The following is an 18,740-nucleotide window of genomic DNA, read 5'->3' as shown; positions in this document are numbered from 1 at the left end:
AACATACCCTTGAAACTGACTTGGCTTCTTACCTTCTCTTAACGTTCCTCTTGGGGCAACATGTTCTTCAGCATCTTGCAAGGTATCTTGCAGCCATAGTGGTCTCTTTCTGGTATGAGGATCATGTGGCGGAGCATCTAAAGGATCCATGGAACCCATTGGATTATCAGCAAGCTCATTCTCAGGTTCCAGTTCAGACTCAGATGCAACCCCTTTTTCATTAATAGCTTGTCTTTCAACAATGGTAGGAGGAGGAGAGTCTCTTTCTTTTCTAAAAGTTGCATCTTCATCAAATGTTATGTATTTGTTAAACTCTATATTTCTTTGACCAAGTACATAAATTCTATAAGCTTTTAAATTATCACAATAACAAACAAATGTACCTTTCTTACCTCAAGTTTTCAGCTTGTTCCTCTTCTTTTTTGGCAAATGGAAGTATATAGGACAACCAAATATTCTCAAATGACTCATCTTAGGCCTTTTACCAGTGAATATTTTGTCGAGAGCCTTATTGTTTAAGGCCTGATGAGGATTTATGTTTTGCACATAAACAACAGTATTTGAAGCCTCGCCCCACATAAACTTTGGTAACTTTTGATCATGCAGCATCGCTTTGACCGCTTCCATAATAGTTCTATTCTTCCTCTCAGCGACACCATTTTGTTGTGGATTGTATGGCACAGTGGTTTCTTTCTTTATTCTAGTGTCTTTGCAAAGATCATTAAAATCATTAGAGGTGAACTCTCCCCCATTATCATATTTGAGAGCTTTGATCAACTTTCTAGTTTGATTTTCAATCAAAGCCTTGAAATCTCTGAACATGTCAAATGCTTCCCCTTTCTTTTTCAAAAACAATGTTCATGTCTTGTGAGAAAAATCATCAACAAAAATCATGAAATACAAGTAGCCACCAAGAGAAGTAACAGGCATAGGTCCACATAAATTAGAATGTATGAGCTAAAGTACCTAACTAGTTTTTGTTCTGCTTAAAGGGAATGGTCCCTTTATATGCTTTCCACTTGCACATCCTTGTAAAACTCCTTCATGATCCATTCTAATATCAGGAATTCCAGAAACCATATTCCTTACGTGAGGTAAGGTTTTGTAGTGTAGGTGAGAAAATCTTATGTGTCATAGCTCACATCAAAGATCGGTATCATGGACCAATGCATGAATGGGTTTACCATTGACTTTGTAAATCCCTTCAGATATTGATCCAAGAGTGAAGGATTCTCTGATACTTGAGTTCAAAGGCCTAGTTAGAACCTTTCCATTAATAAAAGAAAATTCCATTCCTTTATCTTCTGGAGAAAATATGGATACAAGATTATTTTTCAAACCAAGTACATACAAAACGTCTTGCAAAAAAATAGATTTTTCATCATCTAATTGAAATGAAACTAAATCATAACCTTTAACTCGGTGAGTAGAATTATCTCTGAGGATAACATTTAAATTAGTCTCCCTCTCAACTAGATTATAGAGTGCTTCTTTGTAACCAGTGAAAAAATTTGAAGCACCATTATCAACTAAACAACTATCAATTGAATCTGCAGAAGAAGAAATGGAAAGAGCAGATAAAAAGAAAATATTATGATTGTGTTTCTGCTACATTATTTCTATATCTTGGATATTTTTTTCTTAGGATGCCATTTTTTTTTTCAGAAGAATCTTTTATATAATCAGATTTGTTTTTTAATCTAGGTGCTCTTCTTTCTTTACATACACGACCAAAGTGACCATGTTTTTCACAATTAAAGAATCTAACTTTTCACATGTCTATATTCCCTTTATTTGATTTGAAAGTAGATTTATTTTTATTACCTTTCTTTCTCTTGTCATAGATTGTAAAAGCAGTAGGTTCTCCTTCTTCATGATGTGAAATTCTTCCTCTAGATATCATGTTGGCCTCCTCTTGGATACACTTTCCCAAGAGCTCATCAAACGTGGGAATAGTGTTGATGGTGGTGTTAAAAGTCTCACAAATAGGAGAAAGGCCTCCAAGCGCAATCAACACCATTTCTTTGTCGAGTACAACTTCAACAACTATTGACAGTTGATTCCTGATTTTAGTCATTCTCGAGAAGTATGCTTCAACTGTCTCTCATCTATTCATCTTGATGTCCTTCAGTTGATTCTTCCAAGCAATAATCTGGTTCAAGTTACTAATTGCAAACATGCCAATTAGTTTGTCATACATTTCTTTAGCTTTCTTCAAACTAAAAACATAAGTAATGAGATGGTCACTAAGAGAATCAAGGATAATATTCCTAGCTTTGATTTCATCGTTTTTATGTTTGGATTTGACAACAACACTTGAATTCTCTGGTGGATTAGATAATGTGCCTTCAACATACTCCAAAACTTCATGTTCTTCAAGAGTGATATCTAGCTTTGCTTTCCATAGACAAAATATTAAAGTATCATTCAGTTTATCCTCTACCTTGAAGTAAGATGAAGTCATCTTGATCAAAAAAAGTTAGGCAGCAAGTGGGGTCTCTTCAGGTGATCTCTAGTGTCCTTGGACTTATCTTCACTAAGGCTCTAATACCATGTTAAAACCTGAAATTTCTATGCAGAAATTTAAAAATTATTTGCATAAACTTGAAAGTTTTATGCATAAAATTGAATGTACTTTGCATAAAACTAAATGTACTTTACATAAATTTGAATGGAACTGAATTTATTTTGCAAAAATTTAAATGTAATTTGCAGAAAACTGAATTTTCTATGTTGTTGCAATTACTTAGAATGCAGATTTCTTCTTAAAAACTTTTCAGATCAGCAATTTTAGATATAACATAAACTTAAGGATCATATGAAGATAGCCAAGCACAAATATAAGACACAGAGAGCTAGATCCAACGACCAGTGGAAAAAACACAGGGGGAAAACCCAAACGATTCTTCTTCTATTAGATTTCTTCAATTGTTCAACAGAGTACAAAGAGAAAGGGAGAGAATGAGAATGAATAAAGTCACCAATGCCTAATCAACTTGAAGTTGAAGTTCTCTTGCTATTTGCTTGAAGATCTCCTCTTTATCAGATATTGTCCTTCAAACTTGCTCTATCGCTTCGCTTGTTCTTACTCTTCAATTTCTCTCATGCTTCTCTTGCACACACTCAACATTAGCTATACTTCTTCACAATGAACATGCTTCACTCAACTCTCACTTACTCTTGCTTAAATAGATGAGAAAGGAGAGGAGTTACAAAATGAATTCATGCCTTGAGCCAATAATAGGAGAATCAAATTCCATGAGGGAAGATTTACTTGAGGAGAAGTGTAACTCATCCCAAGAATAGACAAAGAGGTACATTTGTCTTGAGGAGTTACAATTCGAATTAGAGAGAGAGAGAGTTACACTTAAACATGAGAGAATATTTGGTGAGAGTTACAAACTGAATTGAATGAGGAAGTTACAAGTGCATTTAATGAGGAGTTACACTTTTGCCATACATTGAATTACAGAGGGAGAGTTACATTCTCTTAAGTGTGGAGTTACTATTTTATTCCAAGAGAGAGGTTCGATTTTCCAATTAAGAGATTCTCAATTTATTTTACTTATTCCATTAGAGAATTTGTTTTTATTAATCCATTAAAGGTGAATGACTTTAGACTATTTTATAAATAATAGTATCATAATAATAATAATACTAATAAGGATAAAAATATTAATTCTTGACTTGCATAATCATGACTGATTTGATTCTAAAGTGGATTCCATATGTCGAGATCATCATTTATCATTTAGACATGACTTTTTATTTTTTGAAAGGCACTTCCAAATCTAGATGTGACTCACTGTTTTTGGAAAGTCAAATTAGAATTGTTAGAAATGAAATTTTATTATAGGTTGTTCAAACAGAATTGAAAGATATGATTTATTCTAAGAGAAATGTATCCCTAAGCAGTGAAATTTTAACACAAACTTTATCAGGGTCTTCATGCCTTCTTTATGGATATGTCATGGACAATTTTTCTAGTCATTGGATGTTGGTTTCCTTTTTCCACGTGACCATAGTTGCACCTTTCACAATCTCTTCTTTATTTTTTCACATATTGCTTCCCAATAACTTTCATTCATAGTTACTTCATCTATGTCAACCACCTCATATTCCATATGAGGACATATTATGTTGATTTCATCTAGTCAATATGTGAACCATGCCTTTATGCATATTTCCAAAGGAAGAGATCCCTTTTATTTGATCATGCTCATGAGATAGAGCATTTACCCATGCAACCATATGACATGACTCAACCAAATACATGCATACATACCTCTTTTCTTCTTTTAGTCATCTAGGCTTCCTTCAGAAACTCCCTTTCCTTGCTTGAAATTCCTTCAATTACGCTGCATTATTATGTCATCAAACCATCATCCTTCTTAAACCATGGATCCCATACAATATGTAATTATTAGCGAGACACTTGCTTATCCCAAGAGTGGTGAACCTTCTAATGAATATTCCAACGAAGGATCCTGGTTATCCTCATCCTGCAAATGCTCCTTTCTAATGATGATGATGTATGATTAACTCTATGCTAGATGACTTTCTTCTACCCATAATTACTCCTTATGTTTTCAATGATGTTACCAAGAGCTACTTCTTATCTATGATGATTGCTTTCTACTTCGTCTATCTTTCAAGCATCTATAATGATGTCATGATCTCTTGCTTCAATCGTATGTCATCCCCTAAGATGATGCATCCTATGATGTTTATAATGTTTCCTACCATGATAGCTATATTTTACAAAAACTAAAAAGAAATTGGTGGAAGAGATTATCTCAATCATAGTATAGATCTTTTACTTCCTCCTTTGATTTCTTCTTTTCAACTTCTTCCACTTCTTAGGTGATATGGGCTTCTTCCCTTCCTATTTTGTTATTGTCCTTCTTGGTTTAGGAAAATTTCCCTTGTAGTTCCCATATTCATGGCAGCCATAGTATTGGATTTTCAGCATATCCTTCTTGTTCTTTTTCTGAGGACCAAATCTTCCAAACTCTCCTTTCCTCCTAGCCATGGCAGCAAATGCTTGAACTTGTTCGTTTGATCCTAAATCACTTTTTTCCTTCAACCTAGTTTCTTCAATTTTACATACTGACCAAAGTTCATTGAATTGGTTAGATTTCTTCTTTCCATAAATGCTTGATGTAAATTTACCCCATTCCTCTTGTAGTGCATTGAGCACTATGGTGGTCATTTCTTTATCGAACATTATTTCTCTCAATTCTTATAGTTGGTCTCTCATTTTTTATACCCTCATAAAGTATGAGGCTATTCCATCTTCCTTTGATATCTTCATCTTGTAGAGTTCTTGTATTAATGATATCACTTCTCCAGCAGTACTTATGGAGAATAATTCTACTAGCTTCTCGTATATTTCTTTTGATTTCTCCAACTTTGATACATATGGTATGAATGGATCTTTGATGGATTCTATAAGGATCATTTGAGCCCTTACTTCCCCTTTCATGTACTTTGCAAGATCTTGAGCTTCTTCCTTTGGAGGTTTAGTGATTGAACCCTTAACATGATCAATGATTTCGTTTTCTATGAGGATCAAATATGTCCTCTTCTTCCCTGAAATAAAGTTTGCTGACCCAACCAATTTGTTTCTTTCCTTGCAAAATGAATTCATTTTGATAGATTCATATGTGGACTAAAGATACTTACTTGTGAAGATACTCAACTTTATGTCTTCTTGATTTTGATGATGATGTTGATAATAGAAGATGTCTTGAACTTTTTATGACAATATCTTCAATTTTATGCCTTCTTGATTTTGATGAAGATGTTTGTTGAAATATGTAACTAGGTTCGGTCTTCATAATGGCATATGTAATCAAGATTTTTTGTATTTAATGAAAAGAGAAAAATAAATTTATTAATTTTTTCTTGACGCATGGGTTTCATGCTCAAGGGAAATTTATTTTTAGGTCAAGCACCCATTGAGTGCTTCTAGGTTTGTCATAAATTCAATTGATTCATTGTCATGTATTGAAGACCCATTTGGGCATGTTACATATTGTAAAGAAAAATGTATTGAGCCAAAATAGAGTCAAAAGACTCTCCAAGACCTCGTCATGGCACAAAGATCAAGTCGTCCTACATGAAGGGACAAGTTGGCCTCAAGATAGTTATTCGTACCCCTTACAAGCCTATAAATAAGAAGGAATTCAAACTCATTTGCACACTCACTCAAGCAAGTTTGATCTCCTCAAGATAGAAATTGGAAAAGGACGAAGAAGAAGATCAAGATCGAAGTTTTTGGGCCTCTCTCTCTCTTCCGTTAGGGTCTCTACAGTTTATGGGCTAAATGAAATTCTGAAGCTGCATCGTTGTGAAGTTGCAAGGTCGAAGTTGTGAAGTTGCCTCTAGGTTGAAGTTGTGAATCTTCCTTTAGGTCGAAGTTGTGAAGTTGCCTCTAGGTCGAAGTTGTGAAGCTGCAAGATCGAAGTTGTGAAGTTGCAAGTTCGAAACTATGAAGCTGCAAGAGCGAAGTTGTGAAGTTGCCTCTAGATCGAACTTGTGAAGTTGTTAGGTTGAAAATTCTAAATCTATCAAGGTCGAAGCTGTGAAGTTGCTAGGTCGAAGTTGCTCAAGCTTCTAGGTCAAAGTTGCAGGAATTGTTGTTGGGGTCGAAGTTGTTGGAGAAGTTGTTGGAAGGTCAAAGTTTGTTGTTGAAAGTTGTGTAAGGAAAGCTCATCAAGAAGGAAGGATGACTTGGCCTTGGAGGGTCTTGGGCAAGGATCATAGATCTCGAAATTCGTCAATTGAAGACCTATAAGAAGAGAAGGATTATGGTGGGTTTTCCTCTCAGTTGGAGAGGTTTTGGCCCTGCCTGATCGCTTATATCTTGTCCTATTGTCTCATTGTTCTTTATGATTTGGTAGTTGTTTGATGATATAGAACACTAATAATAATAAAGGAAATCAGTTAATCAAGTAAAGTAAAAATACATCACAAGCAGTTATCAAAGTAAGAGAAAACACTTACACTTGTTGCCCCTTAGATTTCTCAACAATGTCTTCCTTCAAAAGTGATCCTTTAAAGAGAGGGATATCACCTTGGTTCCTTGATGATGATGATGACAACGCCTTTCTCCTAGATTTTATTTAATGTAGATCCTTCAAGATGCTCCATTATGTAGTCATCCTTTCTTTGAGTAGAGGTAGGGTCTGAGGTCTCCTCCTTCTCGAGGTGATGATTGTGTGAGGTTCCCAAGAATGTTTCAAGTGTAGAATCCTTCTTTGAACAAACTGGGGCTTTGAGGTCTTCTTTAGTAACTTCCTTCGATGTGATGATATAATCTTTGTCCTTGTGGAGCCTTTGAGATGAGTAGTCCTTCTTGATGATTGAGGCTATTGATGATAGTCTAGTGCTTCAACCCTTGAGTGTCCTTCTTTAAGATGTATTTCCTTGTCTTGTCACCTTAGCTCTGATACCATGTTGAAGAATCTAGGGGCAACAACCTTAGATGATTCTCTTTCTTTTGATAATTATTTGTGATATTTTTTTACTTAAATTGATTAACTTCTTCTTCCACTTATTTATTATTAGTGTTTTCTTCATCAAATAGTTACTAAACCATAAAGAACAATAAGACAAAGGACACAAGATATAGGCGATCAGCTAGGGCCAAAAACCCTCCAAGAGGAAAAGCCACAAGAATTTTTCTCTTCTTATAAACCTTCAATTAACAAATTCCAAGACATAAACCCTTGATCAAGACCAGGTCAAAATTATTCCCTTGATGAACTTTTCTTCCTCCAAGTCAACATTATTCAAACTGCCTGCAACACTATTGATTTCGGCTTCTCTTCAATTTTCAGCCTCTTATCACAGGCCTGCAATTTTTGGCCTACTTGTAATTTATGAGATTCCACTTGTGCACCGATTAGGGTAGATTTGCAGGGTTTCTCTTCTTCGTTGGAGCTTCTCTACCTTCCTTCACAATTCGACTTGGAAAACTGATCTTAGACGCCTGATTTTTCGACCCCTGAAGTGACTGCAACTTTGATCTTCGCAATTGCATAAAGTATCCCTAATTGTCTTGCACGTGTGAGATAAATGAACCAAAAACAATCCCTTCTAACCTTTAATTTTCTCTGTTTTGTTGGATTTTCTCAAACTTCTTGAGCTTCAAAATGAACTTGATTGACGCCCTAACAAATGAGGTCAATTAGGCTTCATGCCACTGCTTGTGGGTTGACTTGTCACTGTTTGGTAGGCCGACTTGTTGCTTAAATCTTGACAAGGTCTTGGAGGGTCCTTTGACTCTATTTGACTCAGATAAAATTTCTTTTACAATATGTAACATGCCCCAAATGGGTCTTTCATACATGACAATGACTTAATGACCCAATGACAATCCCTAGAAGCTCTAAATGGGAGCTTGACCTATAAAATAAATTTTCTTGAGCATGAAACCCATGCCTCAAGAACAACATTAATAAATTTATTTTTCTGCTTTCATTAAATACATAAAATCATGATTACATATGTCATTATAAATCGATCAGGCCTACTTACATATTTCAATACTTCTACCCTATCACAAAAGATAAAACAAGTAAAAAACTTGAGGTCTTTCAGACTCCTAAAAACAAATAACTATGTGCTTCAAATTTAACTTGAAAACAAGCATGAATCTTACTTCAAATTCTACCCCATATGGTTTCCTTACTCGCACTTGTGAACGGATAGATGGTGATTTGAACTAGAGTAATCACAATCAGAGTTTGGACTAGGGCTTCCTCTAGGGATGATCTTCAAATTTGTGGCAACAAGCTAGCTTCTTCAAGGCTACTCCTTCACCATAGCTCTGATAGCATGTTGATTTTTCATGATTTTCGATACTGGTAATTACTTCCAATGATTTCTTTACTAGTTTATCTTATGTCACAATCATCATTAAGCAAGTATACATAGAAAAAATTTGATATTAAAACCAATGATGAGAATAGGATCATGAAGAGACAGCCAAACAAGAGAGACAAATTGTACCTTGGGAAAACGCTCTTCTAGGGAAAAAGCGAACAACCTTTTCTTAGAGAAATTATCCAATTCAATAAGAGATACACTCTAAAATTTCCAGTCAAAATAAAGTCAAATTGATTAGTAACCAAACTTAGGTCAAACCTGGTCAAACTGAGAAATTTCAGCCTCCTACACTTTCCTCAAAAACTCCAATATGTTTCCCAACGAAAATAATAAGTATGTTGCCTCATTATTCATTCTTCTAAACTCCCACAAGTGAAAAGAATATGTGTATATGTGATTTGAATTGATTGCGCAATGAAATAGGTCTGAATGAGTGTGACTCCATGCTAGGACAACTTGACCTTTGGAGAAGCTAACTTGACTTTTCGAGGTAAAATAAATTCAATTTTAAATTTCAAATATTCTTCTTTTCATTGTTTTTCGAGTCAACTTGACTACCGACCATAGTTATAAAAATTCAACACCTCCTACACTTGAATGGAAGACCTTCATTGTCGAAAATGTGTAATCTGATAGTGCCCTTCCCAATATTCATAGTTTCATGAAACTTCTTCTAGAGGCCTAAACTTACCAAAACCTGAGCCACTGACATGTATTTTGTTTCTTTAAAGGAGTAATCTGCATCCAAGAAACTCCCCAAGCTATTCCCTAGATTTTCAAAGCTTTGAGGGTTCCACATATGGGATGGCAAGCTAGGAAATTGAACCCAAACTAGCACCACATCAAGGTGTTCCCTGCTAGGATTGAATAGTGGTGTCCAAAACTTGAAAATAACAAGGGTGGAATCGATAGCCCATACCTCTTTCACAAGATGGTTTCCATCTCCTACCGCCAACAAACCATAAAGTTGCACTATATCCTTGAAGTTTTGGGGAGCCTCTCTAAACACATTAGGCATGGATCCTCATATACCAAAACCAAGTGTAACATAGCTTAATCCCCTATCACCATGAAATTATCAATGGAAAAATGATACCTTTAAAGAAATTACACCTTGTTTTGATTAAAAATAAAAATTGTGACTAAATAGGAAAAAATATAATTACAGAATCTTTGTAATAAACAACTTTCGTATTTTGAAACTAAAATAAAACATTCAATATCATTACCTTTACATAAATAATAATAATAAATTATATAATATAAATCCAATTCAGCCTCATCACTCTTCATGAACCACAACCCTTAATGATTAAGCCTTACCAACAATCCCCTGTCAAAGCAATCTTCTTGAGTTGGAAAGCAAGTTAAAACCAAATTAACAAATATTTAATAATCTTATTCCGTAAACTCTTTAAAATTTATTAATAATTATAACAATTTTTCAAAATTAAAATTTTATAACAAATCAATTTTCTCATAGTAAGAGGCACCAATAATTCATCAATTTGTGTCAAATTCTAAGAAAGTTTGGAATGTTTTTTAATACTATATTAGAAAGTTGGTTAACAATCTTATAATAGCTGTACACAAATCATATTGAAAATTCTCAATTAATAAAAATAAGAAATAATTCACAAGGTCTTGGATAGACCGTGATTGGGTGCCATGTTAAGGCACTCCTTGATGTGAAGTCATCAGTTTGATTCCATGCCCCGATCACGGTGATATATTAGACATGATGAAGATGTATTGTCCTGCCAAGCTTTTTAAAAAAAATAATGTCCACTTGGAGTAGCTCAATTGGCAACTGCCGTGGAAATGAAGTCTCACCAAACCAGAAGCCTTGGGTTCAAATCTTGTACTATCCCCCGATCAAAATGAGAAGTTAGATATGATAAAAATGTAATCCTACCAAACTTACAAAAAAATAAACAAACCAACATAATATAATAATAAAAAATTCTTAAATTAATAATTAAAATTTTGTAAATCTTAAAATAAAAAATACAAATAAATAAATAAATATATATATGAATGATATAAACTAAATTATTAATTAAGAAAACTTCCTATCTTCAACATATATTAAAAAGAAATAACATATATTAAAAAAAAGTCTTCTTATGGCCAACCTAAACATAAATCTGTGTTAAAAAAATATTGTCTTCTTTTATATATATAACCAACCTAAACATATATTAAAAAAATGTCTTCTTATGACAAACCTAACCTAAACATAAACATGTGTTAAAATATTTTTGTACATATATATATATGACCAACCTAAATCTGTATCGAAATTCTCAAACATATATTAAAAAAATGCATATATTAAAAAAATATTTTCTTACACACATATATGACCAACCTAAATCTGTATCAAAAAAATATATATGATAATTACTTTTAAATTAACCAATTCCATGAAATTACTTATAAATTAACCAATTCCTAGTCTCATAGGTTTAGAATAAAGTCTGACCAATCCCAATGAAATTACTTATAAATTAACCAATTCCTAGTCTCATAGGTTTAGAATAAAGTCTGACCAATCCCAATGAAATTTTCCCAGACGTTTAGAATGAAGTCTAAGAAATCCCAATAAATTTTTCCAATGAAAAGACTTGCATATTTGTTGAATCTGTCTTGTATCTTAAGAGTCTTTTTGTTTTATATTTCCATTTCAATTTTTTTAACTTTTGTTAAATATTTTTTCCATTTCTATTTATTTATTTTCCCATTCATGAAATAATTGATTATTTGATTTCACCTTGAAAAAAAAAAATGTAAAACTAGTTTATCCTATACCTACATCTTCTCCATGGTTTGGGTTGTTCACATCAAGGAGAAGTCCACATCGGTAACAACAGTTCCCAGTGCCTGGGAGTATGATCCAAACCAATATGTCCTAACTTTGGCCATGAGTGCGATGGCGAATATTTAACTCAAGAATTCATTAAGAACGAACTTCAAATTCATTAAGAATGCCATGGTAGTTGGGAAGGAATTCATTAACTAAAGAACGAACTTCAAACCATACAATGGTGCTCCTGGGTGACTTTGCAAATCACCTTCAAATTAAAATCAATATGTTGGTTGTGTGACGAGGTTTCCAGTTGTGCTAGAAACACTGAGTCCCCATTTTCAGCCACTGCAGAAAATAAAATGGTTTAGCCCCAAACTTGATCCCCTGGTAAATTTTGATATTTTCTGTCATCCCAAAATGACCCCTCCACCACCCTCCCCCACAAATTTAAAAGTATGAAAGGTTACAAACGTTTTGCCTGACAGTGCTACCTGCAATCTGAAATTATAATATAACACGTTCTAGAGATGCCAAATCTGTAATCTAATAAAACATATTATTAGAAAAGCCAGCATAAAACATATTCTAGAGATGCCAGCATTAATCAATATATCTTCTGAGCTTGAACCAACGATGTATCTTTCAATAAATAAATAGACCTTGCATTCCTGGAAATGTACAAAACCAACTATGTACAATAATACAGAATATGCCAAACACCTCCACATGAAACTGACTGGTGGCTCCTCATACATCAACAGTATATGCTACCTTCAGTTGCTACTGGTAGCATAAAGGCATCAACTAGGGGTAGCAGATGCCTGCCTACCTTATTTCTAAATCACCAAGCTCATGAGCGTTATATATTGTGGTAACTAGTAGCTAAACACCATGAAACACTGATGATTATACAAAATACGACCCAACCTTCAGACTTTGAAGTAACTATATTGCATCAACCTGAGCCTATCTGTCAACAAACTGACTGATCTTCCCCTATTCACAAGCAAGTTTTGTGTCAAAACTACTAAGGCATATGGCAAAAGCTTGAAAAGCTGAGAGCGGGTAGCGATAATCCATTGTGAACATGTCCTTTCCAACCTTTCCAAATTGGAGTATGACCTTATCACAATCATTCTGAGAAACCGATGGATTAGGCTCAGGTGCTGCAACAAGCTGAAAATTCTTAACAGAAGCCACAGTCACACGCCCCTTGAAATTCAAACACCAACATTGAAGTTGCTCATGCCACCTTGGCGCTTTATTTTTTAAAACCAATGGTTCATCTTTCAAGTTGCTACCGGTAAGTGGCTCAGAGATAGATGAACTTTCTAAAATGCACGACTTGGAGCCAAAAGTAGGACAAGATGCAAGAGACTGGTCTAGACTGGTGACCGAAGGTTCAACAGGAGTTGGAGCACTGCCTCCTGGCTGCACAGCAGAAGCTGGAATAGAATGCATGATGCATTGCATCCGTCTTGGACCCCTAGTTCCCAAGACATTCAATTCATAGCCAATGTGAGCAATATTATAGCTACCAGCTGGAACTCTTGGAGAAACTTGCTTTGCTCCTACCCGTCGACCTGCACGGCTTGTTGATGCAATTGCCCCACTGTGAGGAGGTTGGCTATCATATATTGTAAACTTAGTACCAAGAAAGTTTGACCTGCAAAAACAGGGGAGAAAAATATAATATAATTAACAGTTCAGAGAACCTGGAAAAAGAAACTGATAAAACCATCGAGCAAGCTTCAAAGATATAAACACCATGGAACCATTGCACTTTTAGAAGCTTCCAAGATATATCACCATGGAACCATTGCACTTTTAGAACAGAAATTAGAAGCATCTGACCTCAATTTTCCAACATATGTATTGCTACCCCTTGACATATCGTCTGCATTAAGAGAAATAATATACTCTGTACTTGTAGCCCGCCTGAATTTCCGAGCCGCAAGAAGAAATTTTCCATTTTCAGAAAGTGCTGCAAAGATAGTTCTCAAAGGTCAGGTCTCCATTGTTTATCCTGCATCTTCAGAATTTGCATATTTATTTTTAAAAGTTGTATACACGAGGCTACTACCCATTTCACCCAACACTTCCACAACAAAAATTTGAGGGGAGAGAAATTGACCACTCATTTCCTACAAGTAAATCAAATAAAAATAATATGTCACAGACTTAACATCCCTTGTTAATTTTAGGTGTGTTCTATGCTTAGAGCAATTTATTTCAATTTTCAGTTAGCTCAATTTATTTTCCAGATTAGCAATCACAACAGCATTAAAGTAAATTGCAGATAGAACATAACCATATAGATCGCAAAAGACAAGCCAAGGCAAGAGGACACAAGATGTGGCGCTAGCCAAGGACAAACCCCAATGTGGAAAACCCTTGATCAATTCTTCTTATATGTTCTTCAATAGTTCAGCAGAGAAAGAGAGAGCGAGACAGTACATATACAATAGAAGTCAACACTTTGACTTATCTAAATAAGAGCATAGATCATCTCTAAGAAGATGATACATGAGGTAGCTGAACTCAGTGGAAGACATGCTGCTTCAACTGAATTTCCAAGGTGACTCCATCGCCTTGCTGCACCTGTCATTGTGTTGCTCCTCATCATCATGCTGCACCTCAATATGCTGCACCAAGTATCATTGCTGCTCCATGTGCCATTGTTGCACCATGCTGTCTCATTGCTTGTCCCAATGTTTAGCACTGCTGTACCTTGCTGCCACACATGCTGTCCCAATGTTTAGCACTGTTGTACCTTGCTGCCACACTTGCACTTGCTGCACCAAGTACCATTGCTGCACATGAATATTGCTGCACCATGAACTGATCTAAATCTAGTCACAACATTGACCCAAACACACCACACTTGCTGCTCCAAGTCTGCTGTTCAATGGTCCCTGGTTAGGGCATGTATGCGCAGCAACAATCCTTATCAACTCATACAAATAGCCTCCAAATGACTGCAGCCTAGTCAAGGGAGATTGCTGCCTTCACATGCTGATGTTCTGGGCATATGGCAGCCACTAACACTTCCACGCTGGCCTGTTTTGGAGTGGCTAGGCCTGCGGCCTACCATTCAACGCACCTTACATTGCCCTCTAAACTGCTCGTAGTGCTTGCAGATTACCCACAGCAACCTACACAGCTCATCACCAAGAGTTAGACACTTAAGAACTCCTCCACACAGGCTGCAACAGCCTTTCCTTGTCTCGGCCCTTTAGGGAGTAATCTCGGCCTCCCTTACAACAAACTTGGCCTCCAAAAGATCATGAAACAGGCCTCTATAACCATGCTGTTCAGCTCTCCTTTGCTGCGGCAAAGACACAGTTTCCTTGCCTCCAACTTAGGGCTATCTCCTTAACAACATTACTGTGTCTTCTTGGATTAGGGCAAACTGTGGCTAGACATCACATCCTTAGGACTGTTGCTAGATCATCCTCCTTAGGACCGTGGCTAGGGCATCCTCCTTAGGACTACGGCTGCATCCTAGGGTGTTTTCCTTGCTAGGGCATCATCTCTAGGGCAGCTCCCTTAGTCTCCTTTCCTCCTGCGTCTAGGGCTTCATCATCTAGATTTCTCTTGCCACTAAAACCCAAAACAAGTGGAGAGAAATCAAGAGTGAAGTGTGTGTAGAAATGACTATCAAGTCACCTCCTTTTATACTAAAACGTTGAGCACATGTGTGGGTTATTTGGTTGCTGGCTGACCTTGACGAATTGTCTTATAACACAAATAAATTCATAACTCCATGAATACTTATCGGAATCAAATAATCTTTAGATCAATCCTACACCTCTCGATGAAAGGGATCCAAAAAAAATATCAGCTACCATAAATAAGATGACCCACATGGAGTTTGGCCCTAGTTGCCAATTTTAACACTCCCTCTCAACTAGGGCGAACTCCATCCGCTAATCCATCTGCCAGACTATACTATCTCTGCCAACAGTGCCCTGCACTTCTCTACTCTACTCTTGCTCTGTTGAACCATGAAGAAGAAGAATTGATCGAGAATGTCTCGTACCATTCTCTACTGACCCGAAGTCCGTTCCATATGAAGTGAGTGTGTCATACCACTCTTACTGATCCCAGATCAGTTCCAAAAGAAAGCGAGTTATGTCACTCTTACTGATCCCATATCAGTTCCAAAAGAGAGTGAGTTATGTCACTCTTACTGACCTGAAGACAATCTCATTGATCCCATATCAATTCCAAAAGAGAGTGAGTTATGTCACTCTTACTGACCTGAAGTCAATCTCATTGATCCCAGATCAATATCAAAAGAGAGTGTCTCAAACCACTCATATTGATCCCAGATCAGTTTCATTGATCCCAAATCAATGGAGGTCATCCTAGCATAAGGAGTAACAGTAGATACAATGATGCGTCCATCAATAGTACTACTATGGTCCCTAACCCCATTTCCCTACTCATTGGCCAAATGAGAGGTACTTCCCATGAGTCTCAGACTACATGGGTAGGATGACTCGACAGGAAAACCACTCATCCTATCCATAAGTCGCCACGGGGTATCATAAGGAAAGGTTGAACCATTCACCATGTACACAGCACACCATTAGGGGAGCGTGAGTCGCCCTATGGTCGCTTGTTGCTCCAATAAGTACCCCAAGCCCCCCGGAGCTCCCATAGCTCAATGCATGCATCATGCAGGACCCTCATATGAGGGTCTCTCAATGACTCCAAGTCGTTCGGGAAAGTCACAAATTTGACCATTCCCTAGGGGTTCGACAAAATATCTACGACCTGTACATCAGTCTCAATGCAATGGAGCCTTCTCGCTCATCAATGTACCATATCACAGATAAGGTAGTATCTGATGTCTATATGTTGGAGCAATCATAGAATACGGGATTCCTCAACAATCAAATCCCGCCCTGGTTGACAGAGAAGATCACGGTGGTATCCATCATGTGTACACACAACTCACTGAAGAGCTTCCACAACCAGGTAGCTTCACACGAGATCATACTCGTAGCTATGTATTCGGTCTCAGCGGTGCTCAAAGCAATCGTCTTCTGCTTCCTGCTCATCCAGGATGTCGAGCAGAACCCAAAGAGAGTCAGCACCCAAAAGTGCTCTTGCAATCCTCCACACTGCCTGCCCAGTCAGCATCCGAATAATCATGCAGCTTCACATTTCCGGCAATGTATCTCAATCCATGAGAGATTGTGCCCTAAAGATATCTCAAATGATTCTTGGCATCAATCCAGTGAGGCTCAACCAAATATGAGCCCAACATGCTAACTGCAAAACATATATATCCGAACGAGAGTTCACCAAGAACATCCATGCTAGAACGAGTTCATGAAACTCAAAGGCATTTCCCAAATCAGGGCCACTCTCCCTACCACATAACTTATTAAAGTTAAGATGCATCGAGGTAGTCGCAGGCTTGCAGTTCACCATTCCAAATCCGGAATCCAACTCCCTCTTACATATGCAAATGAGAGGGTCTGCACCTGTCAGAAAGAGGTCGTCTTCAAAAGGTGTTGGTATGAGAGGTCTATCACCACAACCTTCAAGCAATGGTTTGGATCGGCATCACTCCTAGTGAATCTCACCTTCATCAGACAGTTATCAATCCTCTCATATTGAGCCCGGGGTGTTTAACTTCAAGCCATAGAGGGCTTTCTTCCACCTGCATACATGAGATTCTCGATCACGAATCTCAAACCCCTTGGGTTGTTCCAAACCTGTGGACCTACTACATGAGGTGAATGGTCCCCTTGTAAGATTTTCCTTCGGTAAATCTAGGACATGTACCTTCATGCTTTTCTTCAATTCAGGCATCCCTGTCATCATCTAAGTCACATCGAGTAAGGCCCCATAAGTAGACCTTCGGTGCTATAGATGAGATGTGTCAACTGACATGGTCCCCAATGGACTATCCTGCAACTTGATACAAATTGCCAACCCTGAATCCATGAGTAAAAGCATCATTGAAAATTCTATTTTCAAACATTTACCTTTCCATCGATGAATGCCACCTTGAAACCTTTGATTTCCATTGCCGAAATGGACACCAAGTTCTTCTTGCGATCAGGTACATAAAGAGATTCTCATAAATGAATCGAGTTACCCTCATTCAATTGAGGGGTAACATTCCCTACACCTTTTCCAGGATAGGTGGCATTGACTCCAAGTATAATCCCAAGATTGTTTCCATCTCTACCAAATTAGAGAGATCACCCTTCTATCCATTGAAGTGCCTTGAAGCACTACAATCAATAAGCCAGATTCCCAAAGAGTCTGGAGGAGAGGGCCAATATAAGATAACGCCGCTTTATCTTACCATTTGATTCTTCATACCTAGGGTTCCTTGCTTTCTTTGAAGAGTCACCTATTTCCTTGACGACCTACATTCCTTCGATCATTGAAGATGTCCCTTGAATGATTGTTATCATCATCAAGTGATGTGTCCCTACCATTCGGGCACTCCTCAGCATAATGGCCGAACTTATTACAAACAAGGCATCTCCTTTCCTTCCACCCTTGATCCAGACTTCCCATTGAAGTGATCTTTAGGTAGGCCATCAAAAGCTTCTGTTGCGCCACTTTGATAATATTCTCTACTTCGACTTCACCCTTGGCAAATTTGAAGAGGGATGAGAAGCCCATTGAGCCTTTTGTCGTTTCCCCATTGTCTTCGGTGATTGCTCTTTCACTCTTGCTTGGGCTTTGTCTTCACCTCAACTCTGATACCATGTTAATGTTAGGTATGTTCTATACTTAGAGCAATTTATTTCAATTTTCACAGTTAGCTCAAATTCTTTTCGAGATTAGCAATCACATCAACATTAAAGTAAATTGCAGGTAGAACATAATCATAGATCGCAAAGGACAAGCCAAGACAAGAGGACACAAGATGTGTCGCTAGCCAGGGACAAACCCCAATGTGGGGAAACCCTTGATCAATTATTCTTATATGTTCTTCAATAGTTCAGCAGAGAGAGAGAGAGATAGTACATATACAATAGAAGTCAACACTTTGACTTAT

The 18,740-nt window shown here is 36.9% G+C and overlaps 1 protein-coding gene across 1 annotated transcript in view; it reads right to left on the bottom strand.

Annotated features, from left to right (window-relative positions):
• Nucleotides 1-12,326: 12,326 nt before the first annotated feature.
• The window catches only part of LOC149209499 (tubby-like F-box protein 3), a 51,842-nt gene continuing 45,428 nt past the window's right edge, over nucleotides 12,327-18,740 (bottom strand). The window contains exons 3-4 of the mRNA XM_089396380.1: nucleotides 13,559-13,688; nucleotides 12,327-13,370 (exon numbers count right to left, since the gene is read on the bottom strand). Coding sequence (XP_089252506.1) covers nucleotides 12,701-13,370; nucleotides 13,559-13,688 — 800 coding nt within the window. The 3' untranslated portion in view covers nucleotides 12,327-12,700. The remainder of the gene's footprint in view (nucleotides 13,371-13,558; nucleotides 13,689-18,740) is intronic.

The sequence above is a fragment of the Pinus tabuliformis genome, chromosome 1_2 (assembly GCF_031772625.1).
Source record: "Pinus tabuliformis cultivar Carrire ecotype Pingquan chromosome 1_2, CPIR1, whole genome shotgun sequence".
NCBI lineage: Eukaryota > Viridiplantae > Streptophyta > Pinopsida > Pinales > Pinaceae > Pinus > Pinus tabuliformis.
The sequence above is the reverse complement of the archived record's forward strand: the minus strand, read 5'-3'. Positions and strand labels throughout refer to the sequence as shown.